The sequence below is a fragment of the Aulostomus chinensis genome, chromosome 17 (assembly GCF_037954235.1).
Source record: "Aulostomus chinensis isolate RoL2024-O1b breed Wild chromosome 17, RoL_Achi_v1.0, whole genome shotgun sequence".
Taxonomy (NCBI): Eukaryota; Metazoa; Chordata; class Actinopteri; order Syngnathiformes; family Aulostomidae; genus Aulostomus; species Aulostomus chinensis.
This window is the reverse complement of record NC_141336.1, coordinates 12,888,845-12,908,991: the sequence shown is the minus strand read 5'-3', so window position 1 is coordinate 12,908,991 and position 20,147 is coordinate 12,888,845. Positions and strand designations below refer to the sequence as shown.

General features: G+C 42.1%; 1 protein-coding gene across 1 annotated transcript; it reads right to left on the bottom strand.

Annotated features, from left to right (window-relative positions):
* Positions 1-108: 108 nt before the first annotated feature.
* plpp2a (phospholipid phosphatase 2a) lies at positions 109-16,209 on the bottom strand. The gene is made up of 7 exons (XM_086183189.1): positions 16,153-16,209; positions 15,960-16,059; positions 5,341-5,492; positions 4,997-5,259; positions 4,624-4,681; positions 3,314-3,490; positions 109-2,188 (listed from the first exon to the last, which is right to left on the bottom strand). The coding sequence occupies exons 2-7, from the start codon at positions 16,018-16,020 to the stop codon at positions 2,039-2,041; spliced, it is 861 nt and encodes a 286-aa protein (XP_086039315.1). The 5' UTR covers positions 16,021-16,059; positions 16,153-16,209; the 3' UTR covers positions 109-2,038.
* Between the last annotated feature and the right edge of the window lie 3,938 nt (positions 16,210-20,147).

The following is a 20,147-nucleotide window of genomic DNA, read 5'->3' as shown; positions in this document are numbered from 1 at the left end:
ATGACATTTGATGCCGTTCACCCGGATTAAAGAAAAAACACTTCTTCTCGTTTCATTATAATGGCTGGCTGATTCGTAGCACTCCCATGTCGCTCCAGAGTCACGATACTTGTTTGGATAAGAGTTTTATTTATGGAGCACTTTTTTTTTAACAGTTGCAAAGTGCTTTACATACACTTAAATAAGTAGTACAATACAAAATACTGCATATAATATCACAAAGACAAAAAAAAAACAAAACCCACTGTAAATATTCAACACAACGGAAAATAAAAATGGGGGAAATAAATGAATATGAAAGTGACGGTCCACAGGTTGGGCTGATCTGGCAGATTCCAAAGTGGAGTGTAGAGCTCCAGCTGAGTTTAATGGCTGGCACAGTAATGACATATAAAAATTTTATTTATATATATATATATATATATATATATATATATATATATATATATATATATATATATATATATATATATATATATGTTCTCCTTCAAAAACATGTTTGTTGTGAAAGATTCCTGACCTAAAAAAATGCGTGTGATTGTTGAGGTACTCTTTGACACATACAGGGACACGCAAAAATACATGAAAACTCCAAGGAACTTGCTTTAAAGCACTTACAAAGTATTTATTGCATCAAACCTTTATCAGGGATTTTTTTCTAAAGCGACTTCAGAGTTTTCTTGTATTTTTTTGGATCCGTCAAGGCAGATAGCCGCCTACCTAGAGCCTCGGTAGGACCTTTCTGCCTGTTTCAAAGGCATTTTTTTTTTTGCCGTTCGTGTCACCAAACAAACTGGGGGTCTCTTAAAATCAAAGATTATGCCTCTAGACTTGTTCTAATTGAAGTGAAATTCCCCTGTTGTGATTTGGTAGTTATATATATACATATATAAATCCTGTAGGTTTTCAGAATATTGGTCTTATCCACTGAAAGGCGACATGTTTTCTGAGAAAAGATTGACATTTCATGGTCAATTGTATATAAACGAAAGGCGAAAACTCCATAAAAACGCTCAACCGAAATAAGGAACTAGAGAAGAGCGAGTGAGTGCCACTTTGTAAGCCGACACTTGCGACAAAAACTCTACCCGGTGTTGCAACTTTGATCTGAACCATAAACTGAGCAGTCCCACTCCTCCGGTGCTGGATTCCTCAGCAGCAGGTCCAGACTTGAACTCTGTGTCAGCGAGAACATAGCAGGGAAATAGCTCAATGAAAACAAAACCTTGTTGTTGTGAAAGTAGACGCTGGCGTAAACACGCTGGCTTAAACATTTATGGAATAAACTAAACAATTCAGAGACAGGTGATTATGAGGGGTTTCACGTGCGGGGAGAAGGGCTCGACTTCCTTTGACAGAATGAAATGATGGATGAATGTAGAACATCTCCATGAGCGTGATACAAATGCGTCTTTTATAAAAAAAATTAAAATAAAAAAAAAAGAAAACATTCACAACTACTGGAACAGCAGAGTAGTGGTAAAACATTCTTAAAAAGCTACACCATTTATTAGATACAGTAGTAATGAGGGAAATAAAAATGTTACAGAAGGATGTGTATAATGTTGAAGCAGTCGGTCACTGCACATTTCTAGTAAAATATAGGAGACATCTGCAGAGGAAAATGTCAAGGACATGCAGATATGATCTTGATCCAGTGTAGCAACAGTCTGGTCTGACTAGGACAACGTGGAGTACATTCCACCTCCTCTCCATGAGGTCACAGTATGGATATGGAAACCACGAAAGAAAAAGAACGAAAGAAAAAAAAAGGGTAAAAAATAGCTATCATTGCACACTGTCAAATAGAACAGTTTTTTTTTCTTCTGCGTAACACACCCAAACTAAAAGACAGACGGAGGAGTGTGTGTTTCAACAGGTCTGGAAATCCTACGTTTTTATAGCAGTGAAATATTTGTGATGTGGGAGCAGCTCTGATGTGGTTCTAGATTTCCCGCAAGTGGTTACTGTAATGTTTGTCACACATCTTTTTGTTACTGAGCTGTGATGTCAGAGTTGCTGTGGCAGCGGCGGCCGATCATACAGGTGCAGAGTAGTTGTAGTGATTGCTGTGCTGCGAGTCAGGAGGTGGTGGGCTGGGTTTGCGTTCAAGATGTTCACTCTCCGCAGGGTCCGCTCTCGTGCACAGTGGAGGACGATGCTTGAAGAAGTCAGACAGGTATCGGACCTGAAAGAACAGAACAACACCATGATTTAATGAACTGGCGGCTGAAACTGTACTTGGCGCACATCTTACAGGTTCAAGTTCCATACTCTACTATGACACTGAATTCACTTCCATTCATGTGGACAGCCTAACCCAAGTCCTAATCTTAATCCTAACCCTAACCTATCGATGCCTAACACTCACCTTAACCTAACCTCAATACACACCTGGACCAGGAACTCAGAATCTACATTTCTCACCAGCACCAGTCTTCGTTCCTCATAAGGACCAGGTCATACCCAAAATTAACATATCAATTTATGCTTAACTTTTTGTGTATTTTGTGTCTTTTCCCTTCTTTCGCCTCACAGCTAGAAGGTTCCAGGTTCAAGTCCTGGCTCCAGCACAGGATCTTTCTGTGTGGATTCTCCATGTTCTCCCTGTTCCTGCGTGGGTTCTCTCTGGTACTCCAGCTTCCTCCCACAGTCCAAAGACATCAAGAGAGGACGAGGCTGATTGATACTCTAAATTGACCGTAGGTGTGACTGTGAGTGTGAATGGTTGTCTGTCTCTATGTGTTGGCCCTGTGATGGACTGGAGACCTGTCCAGAGTGAACCCGCCTCTCACCGCTGGGATAGGCTCCAGCGCCCCCGCTGTAAATTTCCCAGTTAATCAGTTAGTCATGGGAATATTTACAAACAAATATTAATTGACTGATATATCAGTTTAACAGTGTATCACATATAATACATCAGAACAACTAAAAATGGACTTTCTGAATCAACTCTGTGCTGCAAGTATGAATGATTGAGAGCACCTGATGGATGTTCATTCCCCATACATGACTACTGTTTTTCCACCCTGTCTTTAAGTAATGTCACGCATCACGAGACTGAGTAAGTGCCATCTTCCCACGAGTATTTTCTGTTGACTGCTGAAGGACAACTTCCTGCTGGTAAACTTAAAAATGACAGTCATTACACACTGAGTGACTAAATATACCTTAAGTCTTCACGGGGACCGTTTGGCCGGAGAGGAGTGCGACACTTCCTGAAGTGGAGTGTTCTATCTACGTATCTCTTCCTGACATTCGAAAAATATGTTCACATGAAGATCCCTCACATTTAACCCTCCTGACATCTCACCGTCAGCACGGCGATGAGCGCCCCCTGTAGCAAGCCCACCAGCACGTCGCTCCAGTGATGTTTGTAGTCGGACACGCGGGTGTATCCCACGTAGAGAGCAAAGGCCACCAAGAAGAACTGGATGGTGGGTCGGACCAGCCGTGTCCACTTCCCCTGCATTCGGGCCTGGACGTAGAGCTGCACACATAATCACACGCTCTTATTGTCATGCAACTGATAGTATTTGCAAATAGAATGTGTACGGATGAGTCAGGGAAGGAGTTAAACCTTTAGTAGCATAAGAGACATAGATACAACAGAGACGTACAATACATAAAATAACAGAAGTAGACTGGGATGCAATAGTAAAAAAGTTCCACAGCTAAAATTTTCATCTACCAGGACTCCGATGAAACTTGTTAACGAGACTTGAGTAATTAGGGCATTTCCTACAGCCAGATAGGTGTTGAATTTACAATATTTTACTTTAGATATTAATCTGATAAAATTGGAACTGGGAACAAGGAAGACAAGGCTGCAGCCAGGTCGATGACATAAATGAGAGAGAGGAACGTTCCCGAAACAGAGCCCTGTGGAACCGAACACGTTAAAATGGCACAATCAGACGCTCTTCTGTTATGGAAATAAACTGACGATTGTCAAAGGAAGTGCAACGGAATGAAGGAAGTGTTTTTTTTTTTCAAGCATAATTCACGTTAGCTTAAGCACCTTAAGAAATACAAACAACACATAAACAACCTCAGGAGGTAAGCCCCAAGCCTTTCCTTCAGCTAATTTACGCAAATGCAAAGCTAATTGATGTATAAGTCCTAAAATAATCAAATTGGATGAATTATAATATCAATGGAAAAAAATAGATTAACGCTAAAAAAAAAACAACAACTTAAATTTCCACAGGTAAGGTATAAATTCATATGCATTATAGCCAGACGTACACATGACTAAACACAATAAGATATAAATATCCTTTCATATATTTCTCATGACAACCACTTTTATTGGTTTTAAGATGAGAATGTGCCTTTGAACCCTTTGTTTGATAGAATTTTACAAATTGCCCTGAGAGGCTACTCTCCAGTTTGTACTATTTGACTGGTTTCTGTCTGAGAAATGGTCACGTGACTCCTCATTCCTCACAGAGAGCTGCAGACTTCACACTGACAGATGGATCTTTGAATCGGTCTTTTTACAGTGTGTCCTATTACAACAATGATGTTTTTAAAACCTCGGTGGTTTGTTGACTGCCTCCTGCTGTTTTGGGTCCCTCCTGTGTGTTTCTAGTAAACACACAAAGTCTTACACTCACTCACCGCCAGAAAGAGCATGCAGTACATCCCGAAGGATGAGTGGCCGGAGTAGAACGATAACCTGGAGGGTAAAACAGCAACACAGCAAAGTTACTCGCTTTAATTCGGTGACATCTTCAGAAAACACCAACCAGAGACACAATGCATCAAGGATAGAGAGTCAGCAGATGTATCAGTTTGTTTGGTGTCTGCAGTGTGATGCATATTGTAACTGTCAGTCACGTTTATGATTCCATCCAATACTACACTAGACCACTACAGGTTTATGTGGCTTTTAATCTGTTCCTGGACTTTGTTGACCAGCTAAGGGTGGCAAAGGGTGAAGGAGCCCATATTTCTGTTGTGATATTAAGGGCGGTGGGGGGTGTCATCGCACCTGGATTCAGTCACGTTGCGCAGGTTGCCGGTGCAGTTCATCTGCAGCATGTATCCATTACAGACGGCCGGGGAACACACGGCTAAGAAGTTGGGGCGTGGACGACCTATAGTGAACTTGGCCATGTCAGTCAGTGATTGGCTGACAGCTGCTCCGAACAGATAAGTGCCCACCACTTTATAAAGAGCTGCCAGGTACTGGTTGAACTGGGAGTTGGAGTGCAGGCGTTTGGTGTAGACCAGGTAGGCCTCTCCTGTGGTGATCTGACATGAATGGAAGACATATCATACATTTCGTCTGATAGTTGAAACATTCAAGATGTCTTGAATCTTGTCGGGATTTACAATGACTATGGAGCAGGTGATGGTGACGGCAGCCATGGCTGAGTGGGAGATGGTGTCCCTCTTGTAGGGATAGCTGATGGTCTCGTCATCGCAGTAGATTCCTCTCTGGTACGGGCTGAACATCAGCGTCAGGATGGCTGAGGGAAGAGAGGCTGCAGCAGGGAAACAAGGTGACGATCAGGAACCGATACAAGTAGCGGGGAAGCACTTTCCATTTTACTCTCTCCAAAAAAATCTCACTGACTTTGACTCAGTGTTTCACATGAATTGTTCCCAGTGTCTGAACAAAGCAGAGATCACTATTTACTACACAGCCCCTTAAGGCAATTTGTCACGGGGAGGGACATAAATAGAAGCCACTGCTTGACTTAACTAGAAATGCACTGCAGTTGTATGTCTCCATGATGTGTCTGCCTGGAACAATGACTTGACCTTTGACCACCCAAATCTTGACCAACATCGAATACAAAATACAAATAATTCCAGTGAAAATACACACATGGATATTCACACGAACCATCGTTCAATCCCAGTGTTTACAACCGGTCTTCTTCGGGAAAAGTTCCAATAATGCATAAATAGTGAAAATCCAAACTGACTTATAGTGGCACAATATACCACAAGTCCTTGGCACGGGGAGGATTTTAGTGATGTATCGTGGACGATAGTGTTGAGCTACTGTCACAGGCACGCCGTTTGCGGCCCCCCACCCCAGAGAGCTGGGGGGGTCCATCCTGAGGGCAGCTTTGACTGCGAACTACAACATAATGAGGCTCAGCTCAGGAAACAGCTAAAAACACACTGCTGGACTTCAGGTGGCGGGCACAGGGCCCAACTCTGCCCGGTACATGAATATGTCGTCAGTTGGGCTTGGTGGCAAAAGCTTCTCCTCTGTTTGTATTCAGAGAAAAACAACAAAAAAAACGACACAAAAAAAAACCTGTCACCATGGAAACACACAGACATTACCTTTGACATTGAGGCAACATTTGCGTAGTCGAGGGCCTGGGACACATACCAACAAGGACATGTGCAGTCCTGCATCCACACAAGCCTGGTTAACACACTAAAGGTCTGATAAATGGTTTCTCACAAGGAAATTTATTTCCGTCACAAAATAAGAGTGGCACAGAAGCAGCGGAGGGATATAAAACTGTCTCTTAAATCTACGAAGAACAATAGGCCAAACTACAGGGCCGATGTCAGGAACTTTCTACACTAAAACCTTGAAATAGTTTTCCTGTTTTCAAGAGCTCGACGCTGAACTGCTTGAGCTAATACAAGGAAGGTTATCACACGCCAGAGCTCCACATTTAATAAACAGAAGAATGGCTTTCCTGACAGATTACTTCCTTTTCCCAGAGTGTGACTGTCACTCGGAGAGAAAAACATGTTCCAGCAGGGTAATTTTAGTAATACAGTAACTCCGACACGATGTCACAGAAATTCATGTAAATGAAGTCTGAGGTCATTGGCATGACAGCTGTGAACATTTCCAGCTTCCTGCTATGGAGAAGAGTATAAGTAACTTTAGAAGCGCAAGAGTATGAAGAAAACCCTTCGTGAATGCTGCCTTTACTTACTAAAATGCGGAGAAATAAAAAAGCACCAAAAAAAAAACAAAACACCAACAACTTAAAACGAACCTCCCATCGATATAATAGTTACTCACGCTCAAGACATCGGCTCGATCCAACACAGAAGTGAGATACTGAAACTCAAGAAGCCATTAAAATCCCGCTAGTAAAAAAAAAAAAAAAAAAACTGGAAAAAAGTGAAGCTCGTTAGGAAAACGATTACCGAAATTGGCTTGTGGGTCACTTACTACAAAGCCTACATGAAAATCTGTACCAACAGTTTTTAAATCAAACTCTGTATTATGGCACCTTCACCAAAGGAGGAACCACTGTCGACCAAATAAATCCATCCCAGCTGGATTCAAGGGTAGATTTAATACGTTTTGCTTTTTTCTTTGGTTGTTTGGCAGCGTTCTGTGTATCGCAGCTTTTTCAGTAACGCCATTACAATCCTATGTTTTATCGATGCGTCACATGGATTCCCAAAAAACAGATTGTGTGTATATATATATATTTATATTTTCTGTACTTTTTAATAGTTTAGTGGACTGCGTGCACCAACAGCACCACCACAAAATCCTCATGTGTGTAAAATTCTACTCGGCAATAAAGCTTTTTTCTGATTTTGGATTGATAAAACAAGGGCACAGTTTACAATAACAGGCATGGATTACAAATCTGAGCGGTTGGCTAGCAAATCTGAATGGATTATGAATCTGTGTGCACAGTTTATAAATCCTAAATGTGGATATAAAAACTATAAGCCAGGATCTACGTATCTGAGTTTCGTTTCTCCCTCTTATTTCTCCATTTATTTTTGCATCCAGTGCAGTTGCCCACCACAGGCCACGAGAAACAACGCAGCCTTAAGCCGCTTCTACCCGACACGTCTCCATCTATTCGCTACTTCCTCTTTAAGCACAGGAAGAGAAGGATTTGGGTCTTCAAACAGGCTTTGAGTGATATTTGTCTCCATTTCTGAAGGAGTTGTAACTAATCATCCTTAATGACAAGTGGCTCTTTCATTAAAGGATGATATATTTACACGGAAGGAAGCCCTCCCGCTGCTCTCTCCATCTCAGAGTTCATTATTCCAGCAAGTGGAGCGTGTGCTCAGCTCTTCTTTGAAGTGAGGTCCAACTATTGTTTATTCTGCAAGGAGCGAGGAAAACATTTAGATAAGGGACTGCTTGCTTGACAGAAGTCTTTGGCGGCTACACGCTGCCAGTACGGAGACAGAGCCGGACAGAGCCGGGCACTGCCTTTCAAACACATACACGCACAGCTGGGGCTGATTGAACAACAGAATCGGAGCGGAAGTGGATTCCCCTTCGTATCAAACATGCTCCACCAGTCTCTGGGATCTGAGCCCATGGGGAATTCCTATTATCTGAGGTGGACAGGCTGTTTCATCTACTCTATTATTCCAGAAAGCCTGGCGTGTTTTTGTAGGTCCGTGTTGGTGGGGCGGTATCCGCTACCAGAGCCCGGGTCGAGCTGGAGAGGGACAAGAGTCCATAACCTGAGGACTTATTCAGACTCTTCAGGAGAGTCGAGAGGTAGAACTAGTAGAATATCATTTGTCGCGAGGCTTAAAGAAAGACACGCCTAAATATCAGGAGGGGCTTTTTATCCTTTATTGATATAATGATGCATTTTACGGAAGGGCGCCACTCAGAGCACGCAATATCACACAAAAATAAAGTTAAAATGTGATCATAAATACATCTAAATGAAATCGTCAATGTCAAAAAGAAATGGACATCAGTGTCTCACCATAGGAATCAGTTTCCATGGGTAACACACATAATTATCCTTCTGGGTTTCTCCGAAAGTAGGACTTGGTAACAGCTACACAGAGAGACCGAGTTTTTATTTTGAAATTATAATTAATTTGACATTCTGAACGCTCTTATTTAAAGTCTTGGACAAAGTTGGACAAAGTTGCACTTCAGAAATTAAACAGCGTCATGTTGTGGGGTTTGTATGTCTTCCTTCGAGAGAGTAGAATATTCACTTCAGCGACTTTTTTTTTTTTTTTTTTTTTAAAGATTGTGAGGTTAAGCGAAACGAATTTGTACGGATGGAGAAAGGGAGAAAGGCCGAATTGGTCTCATATATTCGTTGCATGGGCATGAAAAAAGTTTTGAGCTGTTCCTACTTTTTACAACAACGTTCAGCCCACAACAGAGAGGTTTTGCTGTGGGAACGCTCACCACTGTAAACAGCAACACACTGTGAAACGTAGATGTAGGAATTGCTGTTACATTTTGGGAAAAACACTCATTCACTTTCTTTCTGAAGCTAAAAGGGGAACTGTCACGCCTGAGGAAACAGCTTAGCTTAGCTATACTGCTAGCATGTCCACGCTGCTAACCAGCACAGTTGGTGCTCACAAACTAACATGTTTCATCTTATTATTTTGGTTTGAACAGAGAGCGATAAAGAGACTGTTGTTTGAGGAGGAGATGTGCACTCTAAGAGATTTCACGAGGATCGTCTCAGCCTGCCTCCTTCCTCCGTGTCCTCAGATCTTCCCTTTCCTTTATTAACTGATATGGAAATTTGCCAAACTAAGGGTTTTGTTGTTTTTTTTTAACCTCAGACTGTTCTAGATTCAAGTTGAACTTTCACTTTACTGCTATTGGACATTTGCTTTTAATAGTGTATCTCTGGTGTTAACAGTAGGAATTCCACCGTTTATCACTTTATCCCTCTCTTGACATTTCATGTGAAGCTTTTGGGTTTTTTTGTTTCTTTCTTTCGCCATAAACTTGTACAGCTGCAGACGAGAAAAAGCTTTTGGACAAAGGCAAACACACACACACACACACACACACGCACGCACACACAGAGTTTCTGCTGAGTTTTTGTCTCTAGTAACAAAACGCCACAGGAGAGACAAAAAAGGAAGAAGGGAAAGTATTGTTTCACGCTTTCACAATCTCTCCTGGCTAGAGTCCCCCCCCCCATTCCACTTAGAGAAAATAAACATGATGGAATCTGGGATCAGACACAAGTACAACTTCCCCTTGACCTCTGACCCAGCGGGAAGTGGAAAGTGTTCCTGTTATTCAACCCTCAAGAGTGAGTGTCACAGCTCACAGGGGTTCACAACTGGCGGTCCACGTCACACTGGGGTGTCACACTGGGGTGTCAAAGCAGAAGCTCACAGCTCCAAATAACAGGATTTCAGGCACCTCGTAGAAGTCCCCTTGCAACATGTGCGTGTGATAAATGCTGTGTAAAAATGATGATTCTCCTCATCAGGGTTTTGGGGGTTGTTAGCCTAAATCCTGCCGTTAATCTGTCATGCGTGAGTGTCATGTGGGAGTGCTTGATTGGAATGCAAAGGTTAACAAATGAGAACAAAGCGAGTAAACTGTAAACTGGAGGACATGGGTCCCACGGAAGTTATCATTTCAGTTTTGTATGGATGGCTTCCAGGACCAAACTGTCCAGAATTACCGGTACCCAAGTTTATATTTTCAGGCAAAGGCATTCTTGCGAGGTCAAAGTCACCCGACAAGTCATCAGCTGACTCACAGTTTTACTCTCCTCTTTCTTTCATGTGTCCTAATCCAGTCACCCTGAGAGGACGCTGGATTAGGATGAAAATATACCTCCACCAACTAAAGGTGGGCACCCTACAGTGATATTCCACGGTAGCGTATTGATACTGACACTGACTCTGAGGTCGACCCTCGGCAAAGATCCTTACGAGGGATTCTGAGGGTCAGCAGAGGGGAAAGATGGACGAACCATCATCAGCACTGTAGGAGGCTAACATGACCGCCATCGCCACCGTCATAATCCAGCACCAACTGTGATGGACTGGCCACGTCAACCACCTCTAACACACTCCTCCCAAAATGGATCCCGGAACTCGACAGCACCTCCTACTCATCCTCATCCTGAGTCACTGCTGATGACGATCCCATAGATGTCTTTAGAGACACACAGCACTTTGCCGTTGTTAGAGATTGAGGATTATAGCCTATGTACAGATGGCATGTGACCTGATGGGACATTTTCAAGATGGTGACCAGAGTCAAACTTGTTGGTCTGATCAGCGTTACGGTCCAGCTACAGTTGGGCGTCACACTTTTGAAAGAAATGTCTTCCAGTAGTCAATGAGCCGAAGAGAGAGGATGGAGATAAATGTTACCTTGAGTCGGTTCCAGTCCCTTACAGAGCAGTGAGTAAACCCCACACCCACACACACACACACACACACACACACAAATACACTGCTCCTGCCAAATATGTGTCAGAGTCAAGTGTGAGGTATTGACTTTTGCTCCCTGGCATTCCTGCGATGAAAGTGAAAGAGAGATGCTAAAGAAATTGTGTGTGTGTGTGTGTGTGTGTGTGTAAGAGAGCGAGAGAGAGGCAAAATGTTAAAATGGCACATAAACAACATTCTGCGTCGACTGTGGCAGCTGCTCTCCTTGTTATTTCCTAAAATTGTAAACTGGAGATCTTCGTGCTTGAGACAAAACCTCAATAAATCAAGTCGATTCATAAATAATGACGTGAGTGTGGCGACATCATGTGCCACTCACCGTATTCTGACAGAAAGTGGTACATGATTTAAACTTTTGTATGTTAACAGGTTCATACTTGAACATTTTGTAACAGCTCTCCTTTCCCTTGTGTGGTCCAACACAAACATCCTGCCTCAAATAGAAAGACATTAAAACTGGTTATGTTGGGTTACTTCCTTCTGTTTTCTCTAAAACATGGAGCGTGAAGTAAAATAAAACAATGTGCTAATGAGGAAAATACTTGCAGGGGCTAAAATCGCCGGTCACCGTTTCAGGAACTGTGTTTAACGTGCGATCGTGACAAAAAGGCTCCTGGTCTTGGAAGACGCCACACTTGCATTGCAACTCTGCAACGCTCAAACACGTCATCCATCTGCTACTTGTATCTTTGAACTCTGGCGTACACACACGCGTCAAGGAATAAAGAAAGCAGGGTCATCGAGTATTTATGCTCGAAGCGTTGACGTGGGTGTAGTTTTAGGGGCTGCAGCAGGAGGCGGGGTGACGGCTCTTCGCCGTCCCATCACGTACCAACGATTAAAACTGGGACAAACAACATTAAAAGTGTTGACTCAGGCGCCTTACGCTGATGGATTTAGGGTGTGAACAGTTACAGACGGGTGACAAACTCAAGGAAATGTCTCAGGCCACCAGAAAAGCTGCAAGTGCTTCTCAACACTACGCCGAAGGTTCCTCCAGATGTTCCCTTATCCAGTGTTCTGCATCCATCCAGACATCCCAGTCTGTAGTCATGCCGTTATTGTTGTTATTATCCTACCTGACAGGCTGACTCAGGGTCAGACACACGATTACACTGGTAAAAACAGTGACACCTGATAGCGACAGAAAACCGGGAGAAATGGATCAAAGAAAATATTTCACTCAGTGGAAATTAAGAGCTGCAACGAGTCACTAATCTAAAATTAGTGAGCAACTGTTTCTATGGTTGGTTTATCCTTTCGTTTTCAAGCACGAACATTTACTGGTTCCATATTCTTCAATGTCGGGATTTGACAGGGGTTTTTTGAAGAAGAAGAAGAAGAAGAAGAAGAAGAAGAAGAAGAAGAAAATGAAGAGTCTTTTGGTTTTTGGAATGTTGAATGGACAGAATGGCTCTGGGAGTCTTTTTCAATTTTTCACAGACTAAAAGATTCACTGATTATGCGTGAAAAATGACCAGAAGATTAACAGACAAAGGAAAAAACTAAGGTGCAACCTAAAATGGATTTTAAAAAAAGAAAAAAGAATCAATTACTTTTTACTCTGACTCAACAGTTTTTTTTTTTTACATCAAATTTAAATTTTTCAAAATTGATCCAATATTTGACTTTTTCACCCCCAATGAAGATTGAGGTTCACTCCCTGTGACTGCTCAGCGTTTGACGAATAAAAAGACAAGACACAGAAAAGTGAAGTGGGCGGCACGGTGGTGCAGTGGTCAGCACTGTGGCCTCACAGCAAGAAGGTTCCGGGTTCGAGCCCCGGCTCCATCACAGGATCTTTCTGTGTGGAGTCTCCATGTTCTCCCTGTTCCTGTGTGGGTTCTCTCTGGTACTCCAGCTTCCTCCCACAGTCCAAAGACATCAAGAGAGGACGAGGCTGATTGATACTCTAAATTGACCGTAGGTGTGACTGTGAGTGTGAATGGTTGTCTGTCTCTATGTGTTGGCCCTGCGATGGACTGGTGACCTGTCCAGGGTGAACCCTGCCTCTCACCTGAGGGCTGCTGGGATAGGCTCCACCCCCCCCCCCCCATGACCCTTAACAGGATAAGAGGAAGAAAATGGATGGATGGAACATCAACAGGATGACCCGTTCTCACAAGAACTAGGTTAAACCCTCTTGACAAATGATGAAAAATTGTCCAACAATGCAATATCACTCTGCTAAGAAGGCTTCCGCCTGTGTCAGTGTACGAGCAGCAGTGTGTGTGTGTGTGTTTTGTTACTATCTGGAGTGGTAACAAATAATGATAGGATGAAAGTTTGCCCACAGAGGGAAAAACAGAGAAATAAAACAGGATAGATTGAGAGTTGAGTTACAATCTAGAGATTCAGCACATTCCAGCCGTATCAAACACAACATACTCCTTTTTTTACATGAGGTACTACCCTAATGATGGTTGACCCTACACACACACACACACACACACACGATAAACACTTTGACAGGAAAAGCAGGCTAGAAAGAATGCAACGATTAAGAGAAGGAAATTGTTTTAACAACAGATATGGATGGAAAAACAGCAAGATAAGGGCTGTTACTGTAACCCCCAGACTGAAAAATAAGAAATGACCCACACAATCTGTGAAAAACTAACAAGTCAACCTATCCGATGCTGTGGTACAACATTGGCTCGGTATTTGAGTTAAATATGGTCTTTTTCTCTCAAAAGCAGCCCTCTTCTGGTTGTCTGATCTCACCACCGGTACCTCAAGTGCCATCTGCGCCTTCTAAAGTGTGAGAAAATCCATTGGATTCATTTAGGCTTTAAACTTCCAATTTCCAAGCAGAAAGCGCGCGTCACAAACTGTTCACGCCGCATGAGAGGATGGTCAGATGCAGGACGCGACTGAGTTGCATGATGGGAAATGTTTAGGCGTGACAGCTGGAAACTTTGGCCGTTGTCTGACAGAGAAAATGTTACATATCGATAAGGATCGTGTCCACATCACGTCACAGCCGAGTGGATCGTCGCACACACAAACACACCGGGTGAAAAACAGACTTTTTCTCTTTACAAAATGGACGTGGAAAGCATCGACACACGCTAACATACATCATGAGAGTTGGGAGGGCTGAAAAGCAGAGCGGTCATTATCATTCCTCCACTGTCAGCCACTAGATGGATACACACACACACACACACACACACACACAAACACACGCACACTTGTATAACTCACATTAAAGCCTAAATCACAACTAAATGCCAAAACTGAAGCTACACCAACCCTAAACAACTGTAAGTGGGAACTGTTCATTTTATTCCATCACTTCCTCCTCAACTCTTGGACCGTAAGATGTGGATGAAACCGTCAGTCGCCATCTCCTCAAACCCCCGTGACGTCGTCTAATTCCTCTCTTTGTCCCGAATTACTACTTTTATATCTGAATTCACCAACAACAGATGTTGATATTATCTTTTCTAAAAGTTTAAGTGATATTCAGAGCTTGAAAACTTAAAAACAGGTCGAAATTTTAAAAAAATAAAAGCGTGGAAGAGACTTGAGCAATAAACAGGGCTGGTGTAAATATCGACCATCAAACTGACACAGATACATCTCAGAAATTGTCGAAGTCTGTGCTGATGTTATCGTGCATCTTTACCCTGGACAAAGGCAACATCCAACGTTACCGTAATGTTCCGAATATAAGAGGACCCACCTCAGATGTAATCCAAGAAGAAAACCACGCCGTTTATATTCTGAACATTACAGCACAAGTGAAGTATAAAGTAGCAAGAGAATGTGAGATATTCACTGAAAAGATGTTGACAAAGCGCTTCTTGAATACAGACGTTCCCTCTGAAATGTGAGCTCATGTGATGTCACTTCTCTTCTACTAAGGGCTTTTGGTGTCCCCCTCAGAGACCCAGGCGAGTAGCAGCATGTTCACTCTGGAGTATTCACACAAGAGCCCACCATCAACACACACACACACACACACACACACACACACACACACCTGACCCAAACTTTCCACAACAGGTTTTTCAGCCATTGTAGAAAGCAAGATTCACTGAAAAAGATCTGGCAGATCTGTAAAGGCCATTTTACATAGTTACTCAAGGTTAAAAACGGATAAATAATCCCTGCTTTTTGACTTTGAGGGTTCAGTTTTTCTTCAGTTAAATATATATATATATATATATATATATATATATATATATATATATATATATATATAGATAGATAGATAGAGTAGATCAACTGTCTTGCAGGATCTTGAATATTACAGAGTTCAATAATTGGAGAAGCGCCGCGAGTTCCTCTGGGATTGCTTGCTTCTCATCTAATCAACGCCTTGATGAGCCGAGAGAAAGGACAAGACGAGCGTGTGTTCCGCTTTGGGATTTAGGAAATCATTGGTGTGTGTCAGCCAGAGCAAACACCGAAAGTCCCAACAGCATTTTTACTCAGAGTTGAGAAAGACTCTGGCCTGTTTGAACAAGATCGAGGGTTCAGGTGACTCGCTCGCTGCTGCTGCTGCTGCTGCTGCTGCTGCTGAGTGTAAAATCACTGCCAAGTTTGCGTGTTTGTTTTCGCCACAGTAGCACATGATCAAACACCTCCCGGGAGTTTTCTTGCAAAAAACACACCAACATAAAGACTATGAGCCCACATAGTAGATCTAGAGACTTGTTCAGCAATCTTAAAACATCAATTTTAATGTAAATTAGGGTTAAACAAGGCATCGGATGGGCTGGATTAACTGAAATTGATGAGAGTTTCAACCATCTTGTCAGGAGGAAGGGGAAGCCGTGGGCACTCACCGACAAAGACGCAAAGAATATCCACCACGACTAACACCAGCTTCTTTCCTTGCTCCGTCATGTTTCTTCCGGTGCTGCTTCACTTTCATACATAAATCGCCTTTAAAAGAAAAATAATAATTAAAAAAAAAACAGAAGTGAAATGTGGAGGCGAAGGGAGTTACAGGTGGAGCTACTAGGCTCTTCGGTGTACCTGTCCCCCCTCCTGCCTGGCTGAATGAGCCGAGCTGTGGTTCAGGTGGAGAAGCAGGAGGCTGCAGGCTGGAGGAACAGCATTTATCCACCCCGCAGATACACGCCCCGCAGGTACACGCCCCATCTTCCCACAAGAGGGAATGATAATACTCCCTAAATCTCTAAATTGTCTTCGCATTGTGTTGATCATGCTTTAACACGTGAACAGTCATTCCTTCTCCAACACTAAGGAATGGCTATTTTTAGAAAAGTGTCAGTTCAAGTCATTTTGGACGGAAGTAAACTTGTATGCAGGCTTATATCCTCTTTTTTTTCCACACAGAAACATCCGATTTTATATCATGGAAAATATTATAAATCCATGACTAAAATCACCCATTATAAATAAAAGTCACAAGTCAAAATGTGGTCATTGTGAGACATAGCTGATGTCTTTGAAAAAAAAAATTCAATTATTGAGTATTTTTTTCAATGTACAAGGAGTATTAATCATTCTTACGTGAATCAGTGTAAATGGGCTTTCATTAAAAAAAGATAAAAATATGTTTATCTAAACAGGAATGCTGGTATTACTTAATGGAAAATAAAATTCAAATAAAGACAATATGACTACCTTTAGATATAGAGATGCTTTTGTCACCAAAAACAAAGTAAAGTACTCATTCACATCCTTTTCACATTCTATTTTTGTTCTAAAATGCCATGTTTGACTCTTTCCCAGCAGAAATGAGTTTCTACATTCACAGGTTTGTTTGTTTTCTAATTTTCCTGAAATGTCAATGATGGCCACAGCATAAATGTGTCACGAATGACAGCTGGTCACGTGCACACTGGCCCTCCTGCTTTACAGGGACATGGGCAGTAAAGTAGATGGCGATGACAAGCAGCATCTGTATCTGCTGTGAAAAATGCAAGAACATCAAAAAAGAAACTGAAAGGACTTCAAGACTGCGGCAAAGGTGTCTGGGAAGCAGCATTTATCAGCAATAAATTGTAAGTTTTGAGAGAAATGTGAAAAAGAGTCTTTATTTAGTTAAAAATGCGCGCGCGCTCATCCTGAAATGAAAAGACGAACATGTCAATCATTTAGGTACATCTCAATTTCCTTTTTAGATGCACAAAAGCAAATTCCAAAATACAAGCAAAAAAAAAAAAACATTAAAAAATTATCCAAATTTTTAAAACATGTAAAGAAGAAAATGGTGCATTCTGCATTTAAGTTGTGCCACAAATATACAATAGTAGCCAGGAGAGTCAAAAACTCCCAGTCAGACCATCACTAAGGTCTTCAATCAGGTCCAGAATTATTGTGAATCATGAATACAGCATCTATAAAACGTAACATATTCATAAACACCGACTTTTTCAAGTTTTGTCTCATGAACCTAAATTAAAATTTAGGGAATATCAACATTCCCCTTAGATTAGCATAATGTCCTTCCTGTAAATATCAATCTACTGCTAGCTTAGCATTAGCTACTGCTTTTTGGTTTGGCAAAGAGACAAACAAAGAGTTAGAAATGTGTTCATTTGGGAGCTTTTGAACTGTTGGTGCGATGAATTTTACCTGAAGATAAAGATGGTTGACAGTTTACAGCCTTATGCTAAGCTAACCTAAGCTAAAATAAGATAAGCTAACCAGCTACATTAACTGGGATGCCAATCTTCTCACTTGAGTTTCTGCAACACTACGGCTGGGTATCAAAGTTTGATACAGCACCGACTGTCCAGCTTTTACGATCGATAGATGCCTTGTCATTTAATATTAAATTTTAGGGATCCACCATGTGGGATTGGGCTTAGCATGTCAACCCATACAGAGAATCAGTCCAATACAAATGTTGAATTTATGACAATGACGGATAAAGAGACTGGCACTAGATGTAAACATTGTTAAAATAGTACTAATAAAACATACACATAAATTTACTGACTAGGTATTATTTTTTAAAATATATAGATAAATATTGAATAATCAGAGGGCTGCACGGTGGTGCAGTGGTCAGCACTGTGGCCTCACAGCAAGAAGGTTCCGGGTTCGAGTCCCGGCTCGGGCACGGGATCTTTCTGTGTGGAGTTTGCATGTTCTCCCCGTGTCTGTGTGGGTTCTCTCTGGTACTCCGGCTTCCTCCCACAGTCCAAAGACATGCAATTGGGGACGAGGCTGATTGATTCTCTAAATTGACCGTAGGTATGAATGTGAGTGTGAATGGTTGTTCGTCTCTCTATGTTGGCCCTGCGATGGACTGGTGATCTGTCCAGGGTTTACCCCGCCTCTCGCCCGTTGACGCTGGGATAGGCTCCAGCCCCCCCGCGACCCTTAATGTGTCGGAATAAGCGGAAGATGACGATGGATGGATTGAATAATCAAGAGCCAGCAGCTATTGTTGTAGTAGCTCCTACATGCTATTAGCTCTCTGCCTCTAACAGCACACTGCTGAATCATGACATGGTTTAATCCATCAGAATTAAATGTCATAGATCGGCAGTACCATTGCTGATGTATTAATATCCGTGAGGCTTTCTGAGTCAGTATCAGTCTGATAATTAATACCAATATCGAACTGCAGCATCTTTAACCAACTTCACATTTCCAAGCTCTATAAGTTGATATTTCCACGTGTCCAAGTGTTCTGAGAGAGTGGAAATACAAAGAGGCTTAAAACAAAAGATTTGCAATGTAGTGTGAAATGTAACTCTCATTTTGTTATATTAAACGGTATCAAAAAGGTAGTTTTTTAAAAAACAGTATCGCAATCAAGATATTAACAGAAGTGCCTGTGTCAGAAATGCTGAATGATTCCCAGCTCTTTGAAAGCTTGCTAATATTTCCCAAAATAACTATTCTTCTGAATATTATTTCTGAAATTTAAGCACAGACGTCTGACTCACATAAACCTAAATTAATTTAAAATAAAAACTTATCTGTTTTGTTTTGTTTTGTTTTGTAACATTTATCTGAATCCAGGTCACGGGGGCAGCAGACTGACGGAGTTAACCCAGACGTCTCTTTCCCGAACACCAGTTCCCTCTTAGGCACCCCAAGACGTTCTAGGGGGACGGATGAGAAATATAATCCCTCTGCCATGGGACATCTGACCAATTGGATGGAGCGGAATACCTCCAGCAGGAGGCACATTATTCATTTATAAATACTGTAAAAATATCCAGTATGCATTATCAAACATTAGAAAGGGATGTATGGATTACACTCCAGAGGAACGTGGGAGGGATCCCCAAAAACAGACTGCAGGAGAGGTGAGATGGAGGGGTCAGGGTGGGAGTCGAGCTGGGGTGAGAGGACGGAGTTGAAGTGGTTTCTGCAAACAGGCTGGAAGGCTGAGGAAACTTGGACGGGATGAGGGGAATAAGATATGCTGCAGAAGTCCGAGGAGACGGGACTCTGACGCTCTTGAAGAAAATAATCGCAGCGTTTCAGCACATCAATTTGAGGAAGAGGAGGAGAATGAGGAGCAGGAAGCATATCCGATCCCAGAGAAGACGAAGGGAGCCCATTTGACAGGAGCGTCGCAGGAAGAGTCAGAGGAGTTTTGGAGACGAGGACAGAGTAGATGGTGGGGCAGGATGAGAAATCAGCAGCTGGGGTTATCTTAGCTTTGGCTGAGCTCCTGACGTACTTCCTGTCCCATTTTGGGGTGTTTTGAGTCGTGCGAGCCCCCTCAAGTGGGAGCAGAGAGTAGGGATGAGAGCAAAATGTCTGGATATGTGAGCTGCTCTGATAGCTGGCATTGTGATCGGAGTTCCGTGGCTCTTGTTTACCCAGCAAAATAATTTCTGGGTGTTTGACATCCAGCTTCTCGACTACTGCATGCTGCTCCACATTCTGAGGCAGAGAACAAAAAAACAATCAAATTCAGTCTTTAAAATCCAAATCACTCCAACAACTAAAAAATGTTGGATTTACAAAATAGTTTTATTCCATGTTTGTTATTTGTATTTGATTGTTTCAGCTACAGCTGCACCATTCAGTCC